This window comes from Nipponia nippon, unplaced genomic scaffold (genome assembly GCF_047370975.1).
Source record: "Nipponia nippon isolate SJK-2023a ecotype South Korea unplaced genomic scaffold, ASM4737097v1 scaffold_8, whole genome shotgun sequence".
Taxonomy (NCBI): Eukaryota; Metazoa; Chordata; class Aves; order Pelecaniformes; family Threskiornithidae; genus Nipponia; species Nipponia nippon.
In genome coordinates, this window is record NW_028262402.1 from 21,472,526 (window position 1) to 21,492,257 (window position 19,732).

At 47.0% G+C, this 19,732-nt stretch overlaps 1 protein-coding gene across 1 annotated transcript; it reads left to right on the top strand.

Annotated features, from left to right (window-relative positions):
- Nucleotides 1-826: 826 nt before the first annotated feature.
- On the top strand, nucleotides 827-14,249 carry LOC148050482 (transcription factor Jun-like). The gene has a single exon (XM_087742147.1). The coding sequence runs from the start codon at nucleotides 1,449-1,451 to the stop codon at nucleotides 2,742-2,744; it is 1,296 nt and encodes a 431-aa protein (XP_087598273.1). The 5' UTR covers nucleotides 827-1,448; the 3' UTR covers nucleotides 2,745-14,249.
- The last annotated feature ends 5,483 nt before the right edge of the window (nucleotides 14,250-19,732 follow it).

The window sequence follows — 19,732 nt, forward strand, 5'->3', positions numbered from 1 at the left end:
CCAGGGAGTCCAAGCAGGAGCCTTGAGCGGGAGATGGTGCCAGGAATAGAACTGGAAACACAGGTCCAAGGTCCACCCAGGAGATGGGGCTGGGGAGAGGAACACCTCAACATAGCTGGGCAGGGACCGAAGGGCCCGGGGCTGAGTTGAAATGGAGCTCCTGCCCCACAGGCAGGGTGTGTAGCTGGTGGCCCCAGTGTAGGTGAGTCAAGGTCGTCAAGGCCTTAGCGCACTTGGGCTCTGTTTCTCCTGTGGATCTGAAGTGGCATGCCTGGGGCAAAGTCCTTCCTGACTTGACACCAGTGTCTCTGCCTCCTGCCCCGCTCCTGGTTCTGGAGCGAGCCTCGGCAGCGGAGGAGGCACAGCGTGGCCTTGCACACGGTGGGGCTACAGCAGAGCTCAGCAGTGCCGCTAGACCCTGGGAGAAGGAACACTTGGTCTTGATGTGCAGGGAGGAAATGTCTGGGGAGAAAGCACGAGTAGATTGCATAAGGGTGATGCCTAACTGAGGAGATGCTGGCAGATCCCACCAAAGATGGGGAGAGCTGGTGGAAGTGTAGGTGAGCCACTGAGGCCCTCAGTCAGCAAGCTGACTTAAAAGAGAGCTTTCAGCAGCTCTGTCAGGATCACATTAGTATCCCCAGCAGAAGGGACTTTTAAAGGACTGGGTGGAAAGCGGTTTCCTCATCCTGTAAGAATTTCAGACTTGGAGACGGGCAGGGGGAATTGTCTCAAGTGAAGATAACAAATAAATACCACCCCCAAACTGAAAAACAGTACTTTTATGTTCCAGTCATTGAAAAGACGTCTAAGCTGTTTCAAACCCTTTTTCTAAACTTTTTTTTTCGGAAGAAAAGCTACATCAGATCCGTCTCCTTCTTGCGAGTGGCTTTTGCTTTGACAAATTGGCATGTTTCCCGACGGCTGAGCGTTTCCGCGGCAGACGTCCCACCCGCGTTAACCGTTAACCCCGGACACCCGCGCTACGCCGTGCCCGTCCCTCACAGCAGCGAGGGCTTTGCTCGCTTTCCTCCCGCAGGACGTGTGCCGTGGCTGGGGCATCCCCGGGAGATGCCGACGGAAAACCCCTCGTCCCGGGCGAAGCCCCCCGGCAGCGCGCCTCCTCTCCCGCACCGCCGCCGCGGGGCGAGTTTTCGGGGGGAAGCAGCCCGGGTTCCCCACGGACACCCCAGCGGGGCAGCAGCGGGGCTGCGGCGGGAAGCCCTTTCGCGCAAGCCCGGCGGGCGGGGGAAGGAGCGGGGGGACCGGCGGCGGCGGGGCGGGCAGTCGGCGGGTCCGGGGCGGGGCGTGGGGCCGGCGGCGCCGGGAGGCGGCTCAGTCCCCGCTGCCAGCCGAGGGCGGCGGGCCCCGCGGAGCAGGCGCCCAGCCCGGCCCGCCCCGCACCGGAGCCGCCGCTGCCGCCGCCGCCGGCCGGCGAGGGCGGCAGCATGAGCGGCGGGCGTAGCGGGCGATCCGCCGTGAAGATGGAGGCTCCGTTTTACCCCGAGGAAGGACTGGAGCTGCTACGCGACTTCGTGCCGCTGCCCGGTTTCGGCACCGCCGGCGGACCCGGGGCCGACGCGGCGGCGGCGGCAGGGCAGAAGCTGCTGCTGGGCGCCGGGAAGAAGCGGGACCTGGCGGCCGCCGCCTCCGCCCCGCTGCCAGGGCCTTTCGCCCTTCGCCCGCCCGCCGGCGCCCGCGGCAGCGCGGCGGCTCTGCGCTTGCTACACCCGCCGCCGGCCGCCGCCGCCGCCCCGCCGCCGCCCGCCGGCTCCGCGGAGCCGGCGGGCGGCGGCGGGGCGGCGGCGGCGGCCCGCGGCGGCCCGGAGGCCGCGCTGGGCTCGGCTGCCGAGCTGCCGCTGCTGAAACTACCGCCGGCCGCAGACCTGGAGCAGCTGCTGATCCAGGGGGGAGCGGGGCTGGGGTCCGGCAGCCCCGGGCCGGCGGCGGCCGGGGCGGGGAGCGGCGGGGCAGCGGCGGCGGGGCCGTTTCTCTACCGGCAGCCAGTGACGCAGGAGCAAGAGGGTTTCGCCGACGGTTTCGTTAAGGCCCTGGCCGACCTGCACAAGCAAAACCAGCTCTTGGCGCCGCCGCCGCCGCTCTCCACGCCGGGACCCTGCTGCACCGCCCGCCCGGGGCCGCCGGGAGCCCCCGCCGCCACCGCCGACCCGCCGGCCGTCTACACCAACTTGAGCGGCTTCAACCCCGCGGGGCCGCTGAGCCCCTCGGGCAGCGCCTACCCTGCCGCCTCCGCCCCGCCGCCGCCGGGCCTGGCCTTCGGGGCGGCGGGTCTGGGGAGCGGTCGGCTGCCGCCGGCGCGGTCCCTGGAGGAGCCGCAGACGGTGCCCGAGGTGCCGCCGTCGGCGGGCGGGGAGGGCGGCAGCAGCGCGCCGACGCCGCCGTCGCTGTCGCCGCTGGACGCGGAGAGCCAGGAGCGGCTGAAGGCGGAGCGCAAGCGGCTGCGGAACCGCATCGCCGCCTCCAAGTGCCGCCGGCGCAAGCTGGAGCGCATCGCCCGGCTGGAGGAGAAGGTGAAGGCGCTGAAGGGGCAGAACGCCGAGCTGGCCGCCACCGCCAACCTTCTCCGCGCCCAGGTCACCCAGCTGCAGGGCCGCGTCCGCAGCCACCTCTCCTCCGGCTGCCACATCAACGCCGCAGGCCATCCTCCCCCCGCCGCCGCCGCCGCCCAGCCCCGGGAGGCGGCCCCCGAGGCGGCCGCCGCGCCGGAGACCAGCGCCTGCTGAGGACGGACGCCCCGCCGCCGGCCGGCACCGGCCCCGTTCCCGGCGCTGGCCCCGGCCCCGGCCCTGTCCGCGCCCGCCGCCGGGGCGGCGCGGAGGCACCGCGGGGCCGAGGTGCGCGCCCGCCGCCGCTCTTCTCTTACTAATTATTATTATTATTTATTTGCGCCGGGAGAAGGCGGTTGCAGGAGCCGGGTGTTGCTAAGCATTTCCCGAGGTCTGTCCATCGATGTTGCACTCGGCAGCGAGGGTCTGCGTGGGTGGTTTTGGGGCAGGTGGTTGGTTTTTTTCAGTGAAGTACTTGAGGTCTGTGGAGATTTCGAAATTAGGGAAATTCCTGTTTACAGAAAGATTCAACTTTATTTTCATGGGGGATATAAAAAGTGTGTTTCCTAATACACCTTACTGAACTGTATAGCAATGGATAAGCTTTTCAAACTTAAAAAAAAAAAAAAAAAGCCAGAATCGTACCCTTTTGAAAAGATGTGCGTGTATATATATATTTAAAACACAATATGGCTATGTATATTTTCTTGGTATTGATAAAGAACTTTTTTTAAAATACTGTCTTTCTCTAGAGCTTTAATTTGCCATTGAGAGTTAAGACAACTGTGTGGGTGCTCTTGCACTTAGACGGCTTCAGTTTTAAAATCGAACCCTGGAGGGAAATGATTTTTGTAGTAAATCTTAAGCAGGATGAAATACATTGCTGACTCAGTCATATGAAAATACTTTTCTAAACTGTACACTCCATATTTCTTGTGCCAGTGCAAACTTGGGGCATTGATAGTTATTTATTGAAACTTGAACACTTTTGGACGTTGCCTAGACCTTATTTTTCTAGATAACACGTTAGTAGTGAAAACGGTTACTTTGGCAAGAAGAGCTTTACTTTTTTTTCCTTCACTGTGTACATTCCAGTAGTATTTGCTCTTTATATAGTATAGTAACAATACAGTGCTATACAGAAAAGGGCTAAGATTTGGGGTGGGTTAGCTATAAAGGTGGTAATTCCATTGTATTCTGTTTGAATAAATCGCAGAAATATTACAGAGAAGTAGATTTATTTTTCAGTAGAAATCTGTGTATCTTGCTTCTTGGTCTACTTTGTTCTAAAGAAACTTTCTGCAATACTCTAGGGACAGAAAGAGTCAGCACTAGAATGTGAAACGTTTTTCTAGTTGGGAAGAATTGGTGTGATTTATTTCTTTGTCGAGATTTTACTAGCAGAAGGGAATGGCAGAGAAACTATTTCCTCTGATTTGACATAATCCTCAATAAGTTTTTGAAAGCTTTAGATCCCTTGCTCGGCACTACTGCCTACCTTGCTTCTGCCGCACCTGTGTATTTTGAGCATAGCCGCTAACGCCGCGCTGTCGAGCAAGCCCTGTGGCGTGGTGCCGTGGGAAGGGTCTGTCGGAGTGTGAGGGTCACCCCACCAGGAGTCCCCCGGAGCTGGGGCCGTGGGCCAGGCCTGCCGCTGGGGGAGGGCAGGGCTTCTCCTGAGCAGATCCAGCTGTGGAGCGGGGCCGCTCCCCTCTTTGAAACTGTGCTAACAACTCTGCTTGAACTCAGAGGCAAAACTTAACATGGGGATATGTGTCTGTGCCAGCTTGTGAAAATGGGGGATTGTATGAGGAGTCAAGGGGGCATAGACATCTTTATGTGTACAAGCCATTGCTCAGATCTGTTAAACCCACTCAGGAGCTGTTAAACATCTCTTACTTCTTCTGCAGGCTACGCTTGATGCTTTGAAATTCCAGAAGAATGGGATAGACTCACAGTTTTTCTTGCTTTTATTGGGGATACGTGAGTGCTATCTATTCAGAAAGTTGAGCTGCAGCAGTCAAGTGTGCGAGCTTTTCCTTTTAGTGCATAGTCATTCCTGGCACACGTGTGAAATGACATGACAATGCATAGTAATTGTGTTATTGTAGCTGAGATGCTCTGAGGATATTTCTTTTCTTAATGCATATGCAAATTAGATAGAAGCCATATTAATCATTGTGTAACTGTGTAACCATGTCACCAGAGCCTTTTTCGGTGGTTGAAATGATTGCCTGTAACAGTACCTTCTGCTGTTAGAAATACAAATATACAGATAAAAAATTATTTTGATCTTAACACAGGTTTAAAGGCATCCTAAAGTCATTCTGAACCGGACACCATACAATCTGTAGCACTGCCTGTTATATAATAACTGGGTGGAAAATAACTGTTTTTTACTATGTGGCAGGCATCACCTGTCTGCAAAGATGCTGCAAGACTGGAGAAACTGATAAAGACTTTTTTTCCCCACACACGCTTAATACGCTTTCCCTAGTGAGAGAGGTAATGCTGCCTGGTAGATGTGTTGATGTGAGATGCTTAGCTTTACTGTATGTGTAGTGAGGTGGGTTTTTTTAAGGAATCCTGGAAAAATTTGTAAAAATCACATGGGTGGACACTGCTGTTTCAGTTCTTGTATTTGCAAATGAGCGTAGGGCTAGGTAAAGATCTTGCGGTAAGACACAGGACAGTGATAAATGCAGCTGTGCAGTACTTGTTCTTTACTTATTTTACCATTTCTAGTCAGAATAAATTAACAATGTCCAAGGAGAGGTGGGGGATCCATAAGACACAGGAAATCACTGCAAGTCCCCTTCCCAGCCAAGGGCAGGGCTATAATGGGCTATAACCTGGCAGGGTTATAATGAGCTCACCCTTTTCAGCATGGTAGTGTTAAAGCTGGAAACCACCACATGTTACCTCTCTCCCATCTGAACTTTCTGCAAGAACAGTCCTGCATCCAGCCTCTCAAACATCTCATGCAGTAACTTCTTTCGTAGCCTGCTTTATGTTCTAGCTGATATCTGTTAGGTAGTAGAGGTGCTAGCAGGCCAGCTCTGCTACCCTGATGACTGATGAGAGGTTACTAGTGAGGCTGGCGGCTCCAGCTCTCTGCTAGAGGCTACTGTTGCGGTAGTAGAGTTGTCCGAAAGAAATGTCTTTTCTGTAGAGTGACAGGTTATCTTCATAAATGCCTTCTTTTACCAAGTATTTAGGCTAAGACACAGGATCTAACACTGACGTGACCAAAATCTTAAAATAGTGTGGGGTGCTTGGTTTTTTTCCCCTGTTGATTCTGCTAGAGGTTGCTGCACCTATAGCAGAGATACAAGTGGATAGCCTAAGCACCTAACAGTTTAAACCAATGTAACAAGACTCAGGAGCGCTTGCCTGCTGCAGCCATCAGCCTTGATTGTTACCGTCTTCTAAAATGTATCAGTACTCTGACTTTTACACCTGCAGTGTTCATAAATCTTTAAGTATGGTGTCTTTATTTTGTCCTGCCTTTTTTCTTCAGTTTGTTGCAACATTTTTCTTGTCTGTTTCTTTCGGGTTTTGATTTTCTGCCTAAAACTTTGGTCACTGTGAGATGCTAAAAGATAGATACTGGGTAAAAATTTTCTAGACTGTTTATATGATTTGCATCAATGTAGCTCCTTTTCAGTAACTGCAGGCAAGTTGGCTGTATAAGTGTCACTGTAAAAAAAGAAAAAAATCCGTTTATGTTCAGTGGAACCTCAGTGCTTTTTAGCATTTTTCTTCATCCTTCAAAACTGTACCATGTTTTGTTGTACTTGTGCACACTATTCACTAGTCCTTACAAAGATTCTCACTGCATGACTTGATTAGCAGGCTACCCTCATGCCCTTCTGATCTGATTTTGCATTCCAGGTGTGAACCCATGACAAATAAATATCCTTCTTTTTTCCTTTGCCCTAGGTATAATCTCTGCTCTGCAGATCACGCAGTCCCTTCTTTTGTCTGTGTTGGTTGGTGGATGCTTGCTCCTGTGCACATCTCGCTTGCTGCTCGTCAGCAGATTTTGAATGCTCTTGAACCGATGTCTTGATCTAGATGTGAAGTGCCTTCCTATTTAGGTGCTATAGCAAAATAGTTTGATTCATAAATGACTTTAATTTCTTTGAATTGTTATCAGATCTTTTCTGTCTTGGGGAGTAGGAGGAGGAGTGTTTGTGGTGAGGGAAGTCTTGTTCACTCCTTCCTTGGGCAGAGGGAGGAGCTCCCATCAGATCTGCCCCTGCTTGCTGTGAGTGCAGGGGAAGTACTCTGCTAGGACTGATTCAAATGATGTAATTACTAGAACAGTTGATTGGTTTGCTCCTCAGCGTAGAACGGGTAGTGAAATCTGTCAGTATCACAAGGTGTCCAGACAGGTCTGGGTGGCTGGTGAGTGGTTCTTACAACTTTCACTATGACTCCAGGTGGAGCCCATTTGGCAGGCTTAGAGAGCAATTCCCAAAGCACAAGTACTTTGCATACTTTGAGAAGCGTAGGTGTTTGGGGGTGATAAGTCCTGGTTACCGAGAGGAGTGATGCTGGTGGCGGTGGTGACATTTTTGTCATGAGCCTTTGATGGTCTTGCAAGAGGTAAATACCTCAAAGGATCTGGACTCTTCCCTGCATACCATAAATCACTATTGACTATCATGCACTGTTCAAGATCAAAGGGTGGCCCTACTACAATTCTCAGTTATCTTGGTTCATGTTTATGTCCTTACTGAAGGAAGAGTCATGAGGCATCCTTTTTTTTTCATTTAAATGTCTGATTGACTCTGTCTGTCTCACCTTTGACAAAGGAGCGATCTCCCAAAGTTAAGCCCTGAGGCATTCTGCAGTTTGCAGCTGTTAAAGTGGAAATTTTATTTGGTAACTAATTTCTAATCAGTTACATAGCTCAATGATACTTTCTGAATTATTGTGTGGTGTTGTTCGGTGGTGTCTGAACTACAGATGCATGCTATGTCTGAATTACTAGTTGTGCTGAAAATAGTGACTTGGCTGCCATAACCTGAGTCTTGGCTATTTGAATCCAGTGGTTTCTTAGAGAAAATGTCTCTATATCTGAAATTAATATGCAAGAAAGAAAAAACATCTACTTGTAACATAAGTCGTTCTTTGATGCATTTTTTGTGTCCTTCTGCTTCTGGAGTGTAAGTTTAAAAAGAAAAAGCAATGAGTTACATTTTCATTTATTCTTATGTGCAGCTGTAACTGCTGCTGGATAATTTTGCTCTTTCCTTACTTGATTCTCTAGGTTTCTATGTTTAGCAAGTAGGCAAATTGGAGTATGACATATCTGTGTACATACTTGATTTGTACAAACCCACTTCCATTTTCCAAGTATTTTGTTTGCAGTTTTACTGTAACCGAGAATGAGTGTTGAAGAGTTCCTAGGCTGTTTTGACACTCATCTGCTTCATCTAATCAGTATTGTGTGCAGTGACTGTGCATCTTCCAACAGAGGTATACAGTAAAATCTGTCAGGAATTCACCTTTTTTAACATTTGGCAAGACCTCTATCAGCAGAAAAAGCCTTGAACAGAAAGCTTTCACAGTGCATAATAATCCTGCAAATGTTGACTTATCTTTCTAATGCCACAGTCACTTGCTGTGGGGCTGCATCAGGGTTTGCTGTACCTGATGCAGTATGATAATTGTTCCTGTGACAAACTGCAGAATCTAAAGTTTGTTATAAACTTGTTAATCTTACTGCACATGGTGAAACTTTACTGTGAAGGTGTTGATGAATTAAATCTGAATTTATGGAGACTTAGGCTGTTATGGTACATTATAGAAGACAAGAGGTATTACTAATTCTCAGATACTCCTGTCCTGTGTTTCAAAGATCTTTCTGTTTTTATCCTGCCTATGAAGAGGCTTGCAGCTGTTTGTACTGTGGAACTTCTCTCTTCATAATGATCTGGTAGTAAACCAGAGGTGGGACAGAAGCAACTTCTGCATGAAGTGGTCATGTGTGACAAACTAAATGTAGGTTTCTGAAAAACACTGCAACAGTGAGGGCACAGTGGAGAACTTTCTGTTGTCCATGTGTTGCTCAGAGAGTCTAGAAATTTATACACCTAATTCATAACAAGGGTGGCTTTCCAAGACACCATCTTGTTGACTTGCTACAGGCATTGATCCTTGCTGCTTGCTTTATTCTGGAAGCAGTTTTCCTTAGCTATTGCATACCAGAAGATTTACTTTCTGCATCAATATAGTCACAAACCGGATCTCTGCTTGGATGTTGAAACAGTCCACTGCATGTAGGTCAACCAGAATGCCATGCTCTAGCTGTCTTTGCAGGGTCCTGCTGAGGAAACAGTGGCGGGGAGAGGAAGGAAGCCAGTCTAGGATCTGTATCTTCACACCAACGCTGTGTTTTGAAATGCAACTTTCTGTCGAGTAGTCTTGACAAAAGTATGTCATTGATGTAAAAGCACTGAATCTTGGTCTTGTGCCTGCAGTGTACATGAGTTCTTGGGCTGGAGTTCTGCTTCAGGTGGTATCCTCTCAACTCAGTGTCAGCCACTGATATGGGAAAAGCCAGCAAATCCAGCCTTTATGAACAAATTCTTCTGAAGCACACAGATAGCCGCAAACACGTCAAGGTGTGCACAGACACTAGCATGCATAGAGAAGGGCACGGACAAGTGGAGGAACTGATTATCTTAGCTGCAGTGATACACGATGGGGCATCTTCATATTCTTTGTCATGGTCGAGTCCTCTCAGTAGAAAATTAAGCTGCAATTCTGTGTATGATTGCAAGGTGATTTTTTAGATTTCCAGTCTTATTGGAGGACTGGCGAATTCTGCAATGCTAAATTAATACAAAAAGATCATTTATTTTAAAGTCACATTTAGCCTTAATGTAATCTGAAGTGCTGCAGTTCATATGTAGTAATTTGCTGCAAAGTGAAGGGAAGGTTATTATAAATAATGGTTGCAAGGGAGTCACCCTAAATAATTATCTACCTGCCATTTGCTTTTTTGTCTGTTATCAAAAGGTCTGTATCCATAGTGTGGCTAGCTGTAAATTGAGCTTTGCTCTGAATTTCTAGTACTAGCAACAAACATGGTCTGCAATAGTTTAAGGAGTAAGTGTGCTGGCTAAACGGCTTTTCTCAAGGAATTATGATTTCTGTAGGAATGCTTTGGAGTGATGGTTGACAATGAAGCCTTGCTAACACATGGAGATGATAGATACGACCAGTTCACTGTGCACTAATACACTGCTAGATTCCGATATTTAGCACACTGCTGATAAGATTTACTTCTACTGTTACTTATTGGTTAAGAACTAGTTCAGGTGGAATCGTAAGCCACCAAAATAAGGTCCATACAGTCTGGAGAGCTGTGTCACTGGAGATCAGTAACAGACCCTCCATCCCATCCCAGAAAAAAAATCTTTGGTTGCAGTCTTTCTTTGTTTTAGTTTCGGTTTTGCAAGTTTGGTTACTTTTCTAGATTAAGTCCTATTTTACTCTTCCCTTGACATTTATTTAAATAAATTTGAGAACCTTTCTGCTGAGTACCTTGAAACATCTCTTGCAACTTTTCAGTTACGATCAGTGAGACTGTAGTATTACTTCTGTCATAGATGGAGAAAGCTGAAGCTGTTAAAAGTCAAGCTTCTCACTGCATCCCTGTTCTTAGACCATGGACTGAACACTCGAAAAATCATAACCAGCAGCTTGAACTCTGTAGACTTGTCCTCTCCAGAAAGCTTCCCACCACCCTGAGGAATGTGTGGCCCTCCTGCCCGACATGGAAAATTGACCTTTAAGAATGAGCAGTCTGAAAAAAAAAGGCTTATGAAGATAGTCTTGTGGTTCATGCTGAGCCTTTTGAAGGATAACATGTTGAGCTTGAGAACCTTTCCCACACCTCTGTTTTATAAATCTCCAGATTTTCTTGTAATGCAGGACACAAGCAATGTGGTGGCATAGAATAAAGTTAATGGACTGCTCCAGAAACCATATTTAGGGTACCCTCCTTCTTTTTACCTAGTAACTGCTAGGGAAAGATACCAGTAGAAGATACTGGTATAAAACTCACCCTTCGTAATGAATAGAGCCAGAGGCTGAACTCTTGCTTTTTCCAATTTTTACCATTCTGTCTTTTAATATCCTTCATGGAAGGGTGACAGAAATAGTGGGAAAATACTGACTACTGGAGAGTTAAATAATCTTGTTATATATAATATGTCACATAAGCTATGGCCATAAGTAGCTAGGATACCTATTCTATTTACAGTCTGCAAGATGACACCTTCAGAACAGGGATTCATAAAATGCTGCCTAAGTGTCATTATCGGTCCAAACCATTTTGTGCCAGTTACTGAAACAGTATTGCAAATCTTTGTGATGTTTGAAAGTCTTTCTGGGCACACTGTAACTGAAATCACAGCACAAACTAGTATGTCTGTGGTATCTTTGTGGTATGATACCACTTTTCCAGTAGGCCAAAAGTGTGTAATAAAGTCTACTTTTTTATTCCTTTCCCCATGGTAATAGTTAGAGATAATAGCTGGAGGAACCAGCAACAGTAAGAAAAAACAAGGAATCCAAGGAAGAAATAAAATTTCTCTCTGATACAGTATTTAATGGTAATATTTATTGTATGTTTAAGTGGTGGAGAATTAAGATTGCTCTTCAGAATGCTTTTTAGCTTATTTTGTTTTGTTGCTACTCCTTAAGTGTCCTCTAAACTTCTCTTCTTTGGAAACTGTGCCCCTCCCTGTTTGGCCTGATGACTGGTAGTTTCACACTTACCCTTATTTATTTAAAGCCATGGCAACCACCATGCTGAAATGTCATCACGTAAAGTCCAGGTCTGAATGCTGACTGATGATGCAAAGGTCTGCTCTCTAATAAAATATGGCCCATGAAGGACGAGCTCCAAAAGGCAGCTACACCCTCTCTTCAAGCATTTGCTTTAATTTTAAGGCTTTCCCATGTGGTGTTGCTCAACATGTAGCAAAACAAGTTCTTGCAAGCCCCTTGAGCATTCCTCCGTATGTAACAGATTAGATATTCAGACTTTGTTAATTTTTTCCTCCCCCCTCAAAAAAAAACCCCAAGCCCGGAACAAAAGACCAACACAAACAAATCTTGGAGAATTGTTTCACTTCGCTGCAAAGCGCTATTTGTTAATTACAGAGACACTTAGCGCAGTTCTGATGTGAGCCATCAATGTAAACACTTACTTGCACCAGTGATATTGCTTTGGTTGCGCTTAGCTACTTTGTAGGGGACAAAGGGAAGGGAGTAAGTGTTGCAATATAGCATTGTGCAATTCCTGGCTTTCAAATAGAAAGGATGAGCAAGTCTGCATAGGTCTCTCACCCACTAAAATTTGGCCACTGATTCTTACCACTCCCACTTCTCTTAGTTAGGAATAGGTCTACTGGTTTCTTAAGGTCAAAAGGAGAGAAGGGATCTTAAGAGAGGGCAGTGTCAGGGCTGTTCTGCTGTGAAAGGCCTGAGCCTCCTGGGCCTTAAAACTCAAGTTAATCTGTCAGATTACCTCCAGGTTTTGATGTCTGAAGGTAATCCTTAGGCTCCCCATGCCGGGTCTTACCAGGAAAGGCATCTGGGTCTGTATTGCTGAATAAGTCTCGCTGGTGAAGTAGCTCTTCAGCTTTCCGTGTTTTTCAGCCTGTGAAGTTGTAGGACATTCTTCCAGGGCAGTTTCTCTTTCCTAGAGTGGCTCATCCAAGACCGGCTTGTTCTTCCTGCAGTTTCTGCCTAGACTGAAAATCTTTCTCAGGTTTAGGGGACCACACATGTGCCCTTGCTGTGTGGTGTTCATGATGGCTAATGTATCATGCAAAATAGACCCCCTGAGAAGAGGAACAGCTACGGATAGCTGCAGACTGGGAAAGATTAAATCCGTCAGTCTTTGAGCAATATGTCTTTGCATTAGTTGAATAGAGCAACTAACTCCCGTCAGCTAAAAAGGAGAGAGCTCTTGGGCAATAGGACCTAGCTTTGAAAGCACTCAGTGATTTCTGCTGCCTGGTTCTGGCTGAACTTCCGTGATGCAGAAAACGCTTAATGCCCTGCAGTACCATAAGCCTTGCAATATCATGGGCTGGGGCTGCTGCTAGGATCAGGCAAGTCCTGTGGTCCTCATTGGGATTACGGTCATGCCACATGCTGATCAACAGACCAAAGTGATCTCCTGAAAAGGAGAAGCAGGCCCTCCCTGCTGGGTAGCCACCAGCATCCCCAAGCTTTCTTTTTGTCCAAAAGGGGAAGTGCGAGCAAACTGCCACTTCCTTCAGCTCTTGAATCCAAACTGGTTCTTCCCAGGCCTTTGTGCATGGTGCCGAAACTTTCTCATTCAGGATAGCTGTTCAAAACAAATGGTGGAGGCAGAGCAGTTCAGATTTGGCTTTGCTCTTCCAGCAGCTTACGTGCAACTAGTTGGTGGGTGATTGTCTGCCTGCATCCTTTCCTGGGTTCTTGTAAGTTGGATTTACATGTACCTTCTTATTCTGCCTTATTAAATTAGCTGGCACAGAGGAAGCCTCTGAGAAACCCTTTCAAAATCTCTGCTTCAAGAAGAATTCTAAAAAATTACAGTATTTGAATAGATTAAAAAAAACCACCAAAACAATGGGAAAAAACCCAAACAACAAAACAAATGACTTTGTATGGATATAGAAATATTTTCCCTTTTTTTAAACCTGATTATTTGGGGGAATTCTTCAAACAGGTGTGCTGGCAAGGACATTGCACACAGGCGGAGGTAATCATAGTGAAACAAAATTCAGTAGCTACTCATTTGCTGGATTTGGTCAGGAGAGGTTTATCAAGGACACTTCTGACAGGTTTTTTTTTCTGATGCGGTGATTTTTTTTATGTAAACAGAAGCTACAGGGCTTAATAATATACAACTGAGGATTATGTCCATTGTAATTTTTTTATGTTACTTTTACAAACTATGTAGTATTATATTCCAATTACTTATTTCTGAGACAAAGTGGACAATATTAGTTGGCATCTTGCACTTGATTAAATGTAAAACATTTTCTTAATTTAGTGATGTGTTTAGGAGAATACTGTAACTTACTGAATATACAACTGTGTTTACAATAATTTTCCAATTGCTACTGTTCAGTGGTAGCCAACTTGTTTAAGAATTAAAAGTAAGGCATACTGCTGTTGGCAACCTTGGAAAAATTAACTCAATGCTGCTACCACTAAATACTGTGGGATGGATACCATGGGTTTAAATGGCAGCAGGATTGTATTCCAAGCCTCTGACTTAAGTACTTACAACTAAAAGGCGACTTGCCTTGTGCTCATTTATGTATCCCTGTGTGTAGTACATCAGTTAGAAATCTGTTAACAATTGATCTGTAACACTAGGAGCTTTATGGAGATCACAGTGGGTTTTTTGTTTGTTTTTGTTTGTTTCTGAACAGACACTTAGACATTTTGGAATGTATAACATTGATCCTTGTGCTGGAATTGTTTACATGCAAAAAGGTATTTATGATTTTTTGCAAACTGCAATGTGCAATTTTGTACATGTGTTTTAAACTAAAGAGTTTATAAGGAAGATATTGTATGTACAGTACTTGGACATGAGTATTATTTCTTTGATATAAATATCTAGAGGAAAATTAAAATTGCTTTATATTCATATTTTAGGCTGTGTTTTTCATTATTTCAGCAAGAAATCTAAAAGTCAGCTTAAGGCATAGTTGTCATTTTGTTGGAAAATCCAAGAAGAATTTGCTGATCTGGGCTTTTTTTAGAATATTTTTTAATCATGCTTAATATGCTGTTTCTTTTGATTGTATCAACATTTTGAAGTGCAAGGGAGGAAGAATTTCTTCTTGTAAAAATGCTGCTCTTCAGGATAACTTCCCTATATGCTAGAGCAGGTGCAACTCAAAAAGTAAACTTCTGTAAAGAGCAAAAGAGGAGAAGAGAAAGTCCAGCTCTGGTGACGCCACATTTCAGGCCATTGCTAAAAAAAGCTGACTGGAGTCGTCAGTACTGTGGGATGGGACTCCACTTGCCCATGTCTTGACTTTTCTGTTTCAGCAGAATGACCGATGGTAAAGACATTTTGCCATTTAAACTGTTCTGAAGCCACATCTGGAGCAAATCTGTTGAATAAGGCAACTCTTTTTCTTTCCCGTGATCATTCTTAGGCCTGTTGCTACATCCTGACATATTCCCAAAGGAGAACTACTCAGTAAACATCGCCACTTGCTAAAAACACTTCTGAAGTCCCAGTTGAAAGCTCCCCTGCTCTGGGAAGGCAGCCCTGCCTTCCGGATATGTCCTTCCAAACCAAGTGACAAGGGGAAGGACTGAGTGCCAAGCCCCACCAAGAATGCTCCAAGGATGCCAAGTTCAAGCAAGAGCTGAGAAGCGCGGCAGTGCTGGTGGCGTTGGCTGTGCCAGCCCACGCCCCAGCACACAGCTGGACCCTGGCTTGTTCTCTAGAGGTGCATGGGTTCCAGACCTGACGCTGAATAAATGGTAGAAGGACTGGTTTCTTCTGGTTAAGAATATGAGTACCAAGATTTCAGAAGCATGCAAAAGTTAGAGGGGGGGAAGAAAAAGGAAGCTGTGAGCACGTTGTAGTTCAAGCTGTTGTACGTTGGCACTTACGGTTTCTGACCGCATAATCAGTTTGGTGTGGGATTACTGTGACTTCTAAATGTGAACCACACCTCCTTCAATGCTCTGGGAGTTACTTAATGCTTTTTAATCTCCATGTTGTGCATGGCTGCAGGCTGTGTTTTGCACATGCTAGCCAGACCACTCCTTGCAGATTTCCACTCCACTCTGCTACAGATTTCTTCCTGGGAGAGTGTGTAGCACTCTTGCAATAATCTCAATGCTTTCCAAATTAAATACAGAGGGGAGTCAGAACAACAAGATGGTGAAAGCCTTTAATGCTTTGATAGATGCTTGAGGGTATTGTTGCTAATTTTGGATGTCAAGTTAAGCTTCAGAGCCTAGTTCCATAGAGAAGTGTTTTGAGGTATAGGAACTGATCTACTTGTTCTCTTTAACTTTCAGTTCTTCTGGCCTTGAGCATCTCAGAGTGGTGCCTTCAGAAGTGCTCAGAGGAGAGATCGTTTAGACTGATTGTGCTCTATTATCCACAGGGTGTGGACTAAAAGCTGGGTGCTTTGCATTGGTTGAATAACCTGCAGGATCGTGTTCACTTTTTTTTGCTTCTGAGATAGTGCGTGTCCTGATTTCAGCTGGGATAGAGTTAGTTTTCTTCTTAGTAGCTGGTAGAGTGCTGTGTTTTGGATTTAGGATGAGAATAATGTTGATAACACACTGATGTTTTGGCTCTTGCTGAGCACAGTTTACACTAGTCAAGGACTTCTCAGCTTCCCATGCTCTGCCAGGTGCATAAGAAGCTGGGAGGGAGCATAGCTAGGACAGCTGACCCAGACTGGCCAAAGGGCTATTCCATACCATATCATGTCATGCTCAGTAGCTGGGGGAAGAAGAAGGAAGGGGAGGATGTTGGGTGTGATGGTGTTTGTCTTCCCAAGTAACCGTTATGCGTGATGGAGCCCTGCTTTCCTGAGGATGGCTGAACACCTGCCTGCCCATGGGAAGCAGTGAGTGAATTCCTTGCTTTGCTTTGCTTGTGCGTGCGGCTTTTGCTTTACCGATTAAACTGTCTTTATTTCAACCCATGAGTTTTCTCACTTTTACTCTTCCGATTCTCTCCCCCATCCCACCGGGGGGGAGTGAGCGAGTGGCTGTGTGGTGCTTAGTTGCTGGCTGGGGTTAAACCACGACAGTGCCTTTCTCCTCCCTCTCTGCCTCTGGGGTCCTTGCAAGAGTGGAACAGACATGGCCCTTGCACAGCTTCCAAAACGGGTGTCCGAAGGTAGTAATTCAACAGGTGATCACTTATTCCTGGTCACTGCCTGTCTTCTGGACTAAGTGAGGCAAAGGCCCAATGGTGCTCTTGCAGCCTACTATTTCTTTTCCTTCAGCCTGCATGACTCAGGTTCCAGAATACGCCCTTCAGGTGGATCTGGCAATTGCATCAGTTGCCAGAAGTCAAACAGCAGGTGACACACAAAAGCCATGAACCTTTCTCACTTGTCCTGATGTGGGCTGGTTACTTTCTGTTTCATGTGCAGCTGGCTGCATTAAAGTAATTTTAAAAAGTTTTCCCTTTCTCTAGTGTGACATAGCAACGTGCAAGATATGACAGACAAGTTGTGTTGGGTTTCCCCCCACCAACTGTAAATAAGGTCAGGAAGTATAAATGACAAGATTTCAGCACATTTGGGCAGATGCCTCATCATCTGAGCCATGCTGCCGAATCTGAAATTCGTGCCTTCATCATTCGTGCTGCAGCTCTCACATGTCAGTACCAGAAAGACCCTGCCACAGGGGAGGTGGGGAGGCGACGACTGTAACCGATGGGTGCATCAGTTCAGAGGGGTGTTTGGGTGGATGGAGGCTGTTCCCTACCGTAGGCCTGCAGTCTGCAAGTCAGGCAGGGCTGCAGGCCTGATTCCTGAGAGTCGAAGTTGCAAAGGCTCCCTGGATACGTCATGTCCCATGATTTGACTGCTAAGGGCAATGCAACCTAATGATTGAGTTTTGGAGGGTATCTCAAAGCTCATTCTTCAGGAATAAAGTAATCTGCACCAGGAGGTGCAGGAGGAGACAAATAGGGCAGCCAGATCACATAATTTCTAACCATCTCCTTGCAGCTTTTATTGTGGAAGCACCTGAAGTCAGCTGCTTTCCAAGCCATACTGTTGTGTTAAATGGACTCCTCTGCTCGGACCCGGCAGCTCCTGTGCACGTGTAGCCACAGAGCCACATGACCCACAATACGGCAGCTCTGAACACTGCGCTACCTAAGCTAAATAAGCCTGGGATTAAATGTCCACCCTTTGCTCAGCTTATTGGTTGTTTTTCTTTCTTTAATCAAGCAAAGTTTTCCTTTGGACCTGGTAGAGCAGTCTCTCTGCAGTTTCCATAGGGAGCTTGCTGCTCCTGCTGACTGGCAGGCAGGACAGCAAACAACTCAGTCATCCATGGCCCTGAGCTGTGGGCCCAACTGAAAGGAATATGAAATGGGTTGCTAGCTGCAACCATTGCATCTGCTTAGCAGCCTCAGTGAGAGGCCTTAAGCAAATATTACCCCAGAAGGAGGTTTCCAGCTACCTGTGGCCTGTGCTCTACAGGGGAATAGCTGTGCCCCTGCATTACCCTATTCCTCAGCAAACAGCTGGACCTCCTGATGCTCTGCAAGTCCTGATGCTTATACACGGTTGCAAAGAGAAACTCTTTGCCTTCCTCCCCACCCTGTTCCCATCCTTTCTCTACGCCTGAGCTCTCCTTCGGTGCCTCCCACTCACCGCTTTTCTCTAAGCCTAACGCTGCGTCTCCATCTGCTCCCTCTGGCTGCAGCTGGCAGCCTCCCCAGCTCCCCTCCTCTCCTTGCGTTCCTCACCCAGGTGTGGGGGGGTACTTCTCTGCTCTGCAGCTCACTGAATACACCCTCCTGAAGAGAGAAGGACAGAGAGTGCATACCGGCAGTACTGTTTCCCTCACGGTTTCATCCGTCGATGTACAAAAGAGGAAAATCTCAGTCCAATGAACGGGTAAACTGAACGACAGCCGGAGCTGTAGAGGAGAGGCACTTCCTAACACATGGGTGCTGTAAGCACGGCCTTGCTGTCCTGTACTGGGCAGGACCAGGGTAAAGCCACAGCGAGAACATGACCTTAAAAACCGGGTGGGCTTTGTGGATTTGCCCCCCAGCTCCAAGGAGCTCTCCGATCTCACTTCTCTTTGGGGTTCATGTTTAGTGTGCTTAAGTGGGGGAGAAAATGAAGGAAAATCCCAGAGAGAAAATTACACAAAATTGAGACTATTGTAAATATTTTGGGGTAAAACATCAGCACGGGGACACTTGTAGCTATTCCCCAAAACATACTTCAAAAATCAGCAACTTTAAGGTAATTAAGAAAGCACAACAGAGGTGCCAGATTACCTCTGCTGTTTTGCCATGGGGCAAGGCTCTCCAGCATTTGCAGTTGGAGATTAAGTATGAGTTGACTGGGGGTCGGGTGGTGGTGTGTGTACTGCAGTTTCTTTCCTCACTGTAGTCTTTTGAGGAGAGATGGAGATTCAATTTCAGGTGCTGGCCAGCTGGGTTGATCTCAGGACATTAACAACTCTCCCTCTTCACCTATAATTTCTCTCTTTCACAGTGCAGCTATTTTTAGTGGGTGGTGAAGAAAATGCTTTCTTACTGACTATTCTGAAGTCTGTTTCCAGACCCCCTGAGACTGTGGATAAGACAGACCTGAGCCAAAACCCAGGTGTGCAAATGACTGGACATCTGATTAAATCACCAAATATCTTCAACCCTCAATATCCCCCTCGGATCACCCCATGCCTTTCTGAAGGTGCTGGAGTCCCACTGATCACCGATTCTGGAGATTTTAAGTGACACTCTTTCCCATGGGCCGCTGTTTGGCAACAGCCATGTGGGCTTTCCAGTGCCTGCGTAGCTATGGCTCTGGCAGCGTGACTCATGACAAGCCTTTCCCAATGCCTTACCAGCTAATCCTTTCAGTTTTTTAAATGAGACATGGGGCAAATGTGACTCATTGTCGTTTTCAGGAAATGACAGATTTGCAAAGTGTGGCCCAGAGGAGTGTCCGCCTTGTGCCATGCAGCTGGGATCGATGTATAGTTGCCTCCTGCCCCCGCTCCCTTTCCCTTCCACTTTCAAAATTATCATCGTTACTTTCCTTTCGACAGCCAAAACCAAGAGAGACTTTCTAGTGTCCTCCATTGCCTTTATGTGAAGTGAGTATGCTGGGCTAGAAAGCGAAATTGCTTGAAGGGAAGAATTTGCTACATGTCAAACTGTGTGCTGGCATTGCTTTATTAAAACCACACATTTTGATTCCTCGCTACACACACCAGTTTTGCAAGAAGCTGCGGGAAGGTGAGTCCCTCCTTCTCAGACAGATATGTGGCTGTTACTGCTGGGTGCCGTGGTGCTGGCGGCTGAGCTGGTGCATCATATTTACCCCTTCGTACTGCTTCTTACTGCTTCATGCCACTGCAGCAGCCGCACCACCTCCCCAGAGCAGGCATCC

Excerpts from the sequence above, each read along its gene's own strand:
- LOC148050482 (XM_087742147.1), top strand. The coding sequence starts at position 1,449 with ATGAGCGGCGGGCGTAGCGGGCGATCCGCCGTGAAGATGGAGGCTCCG.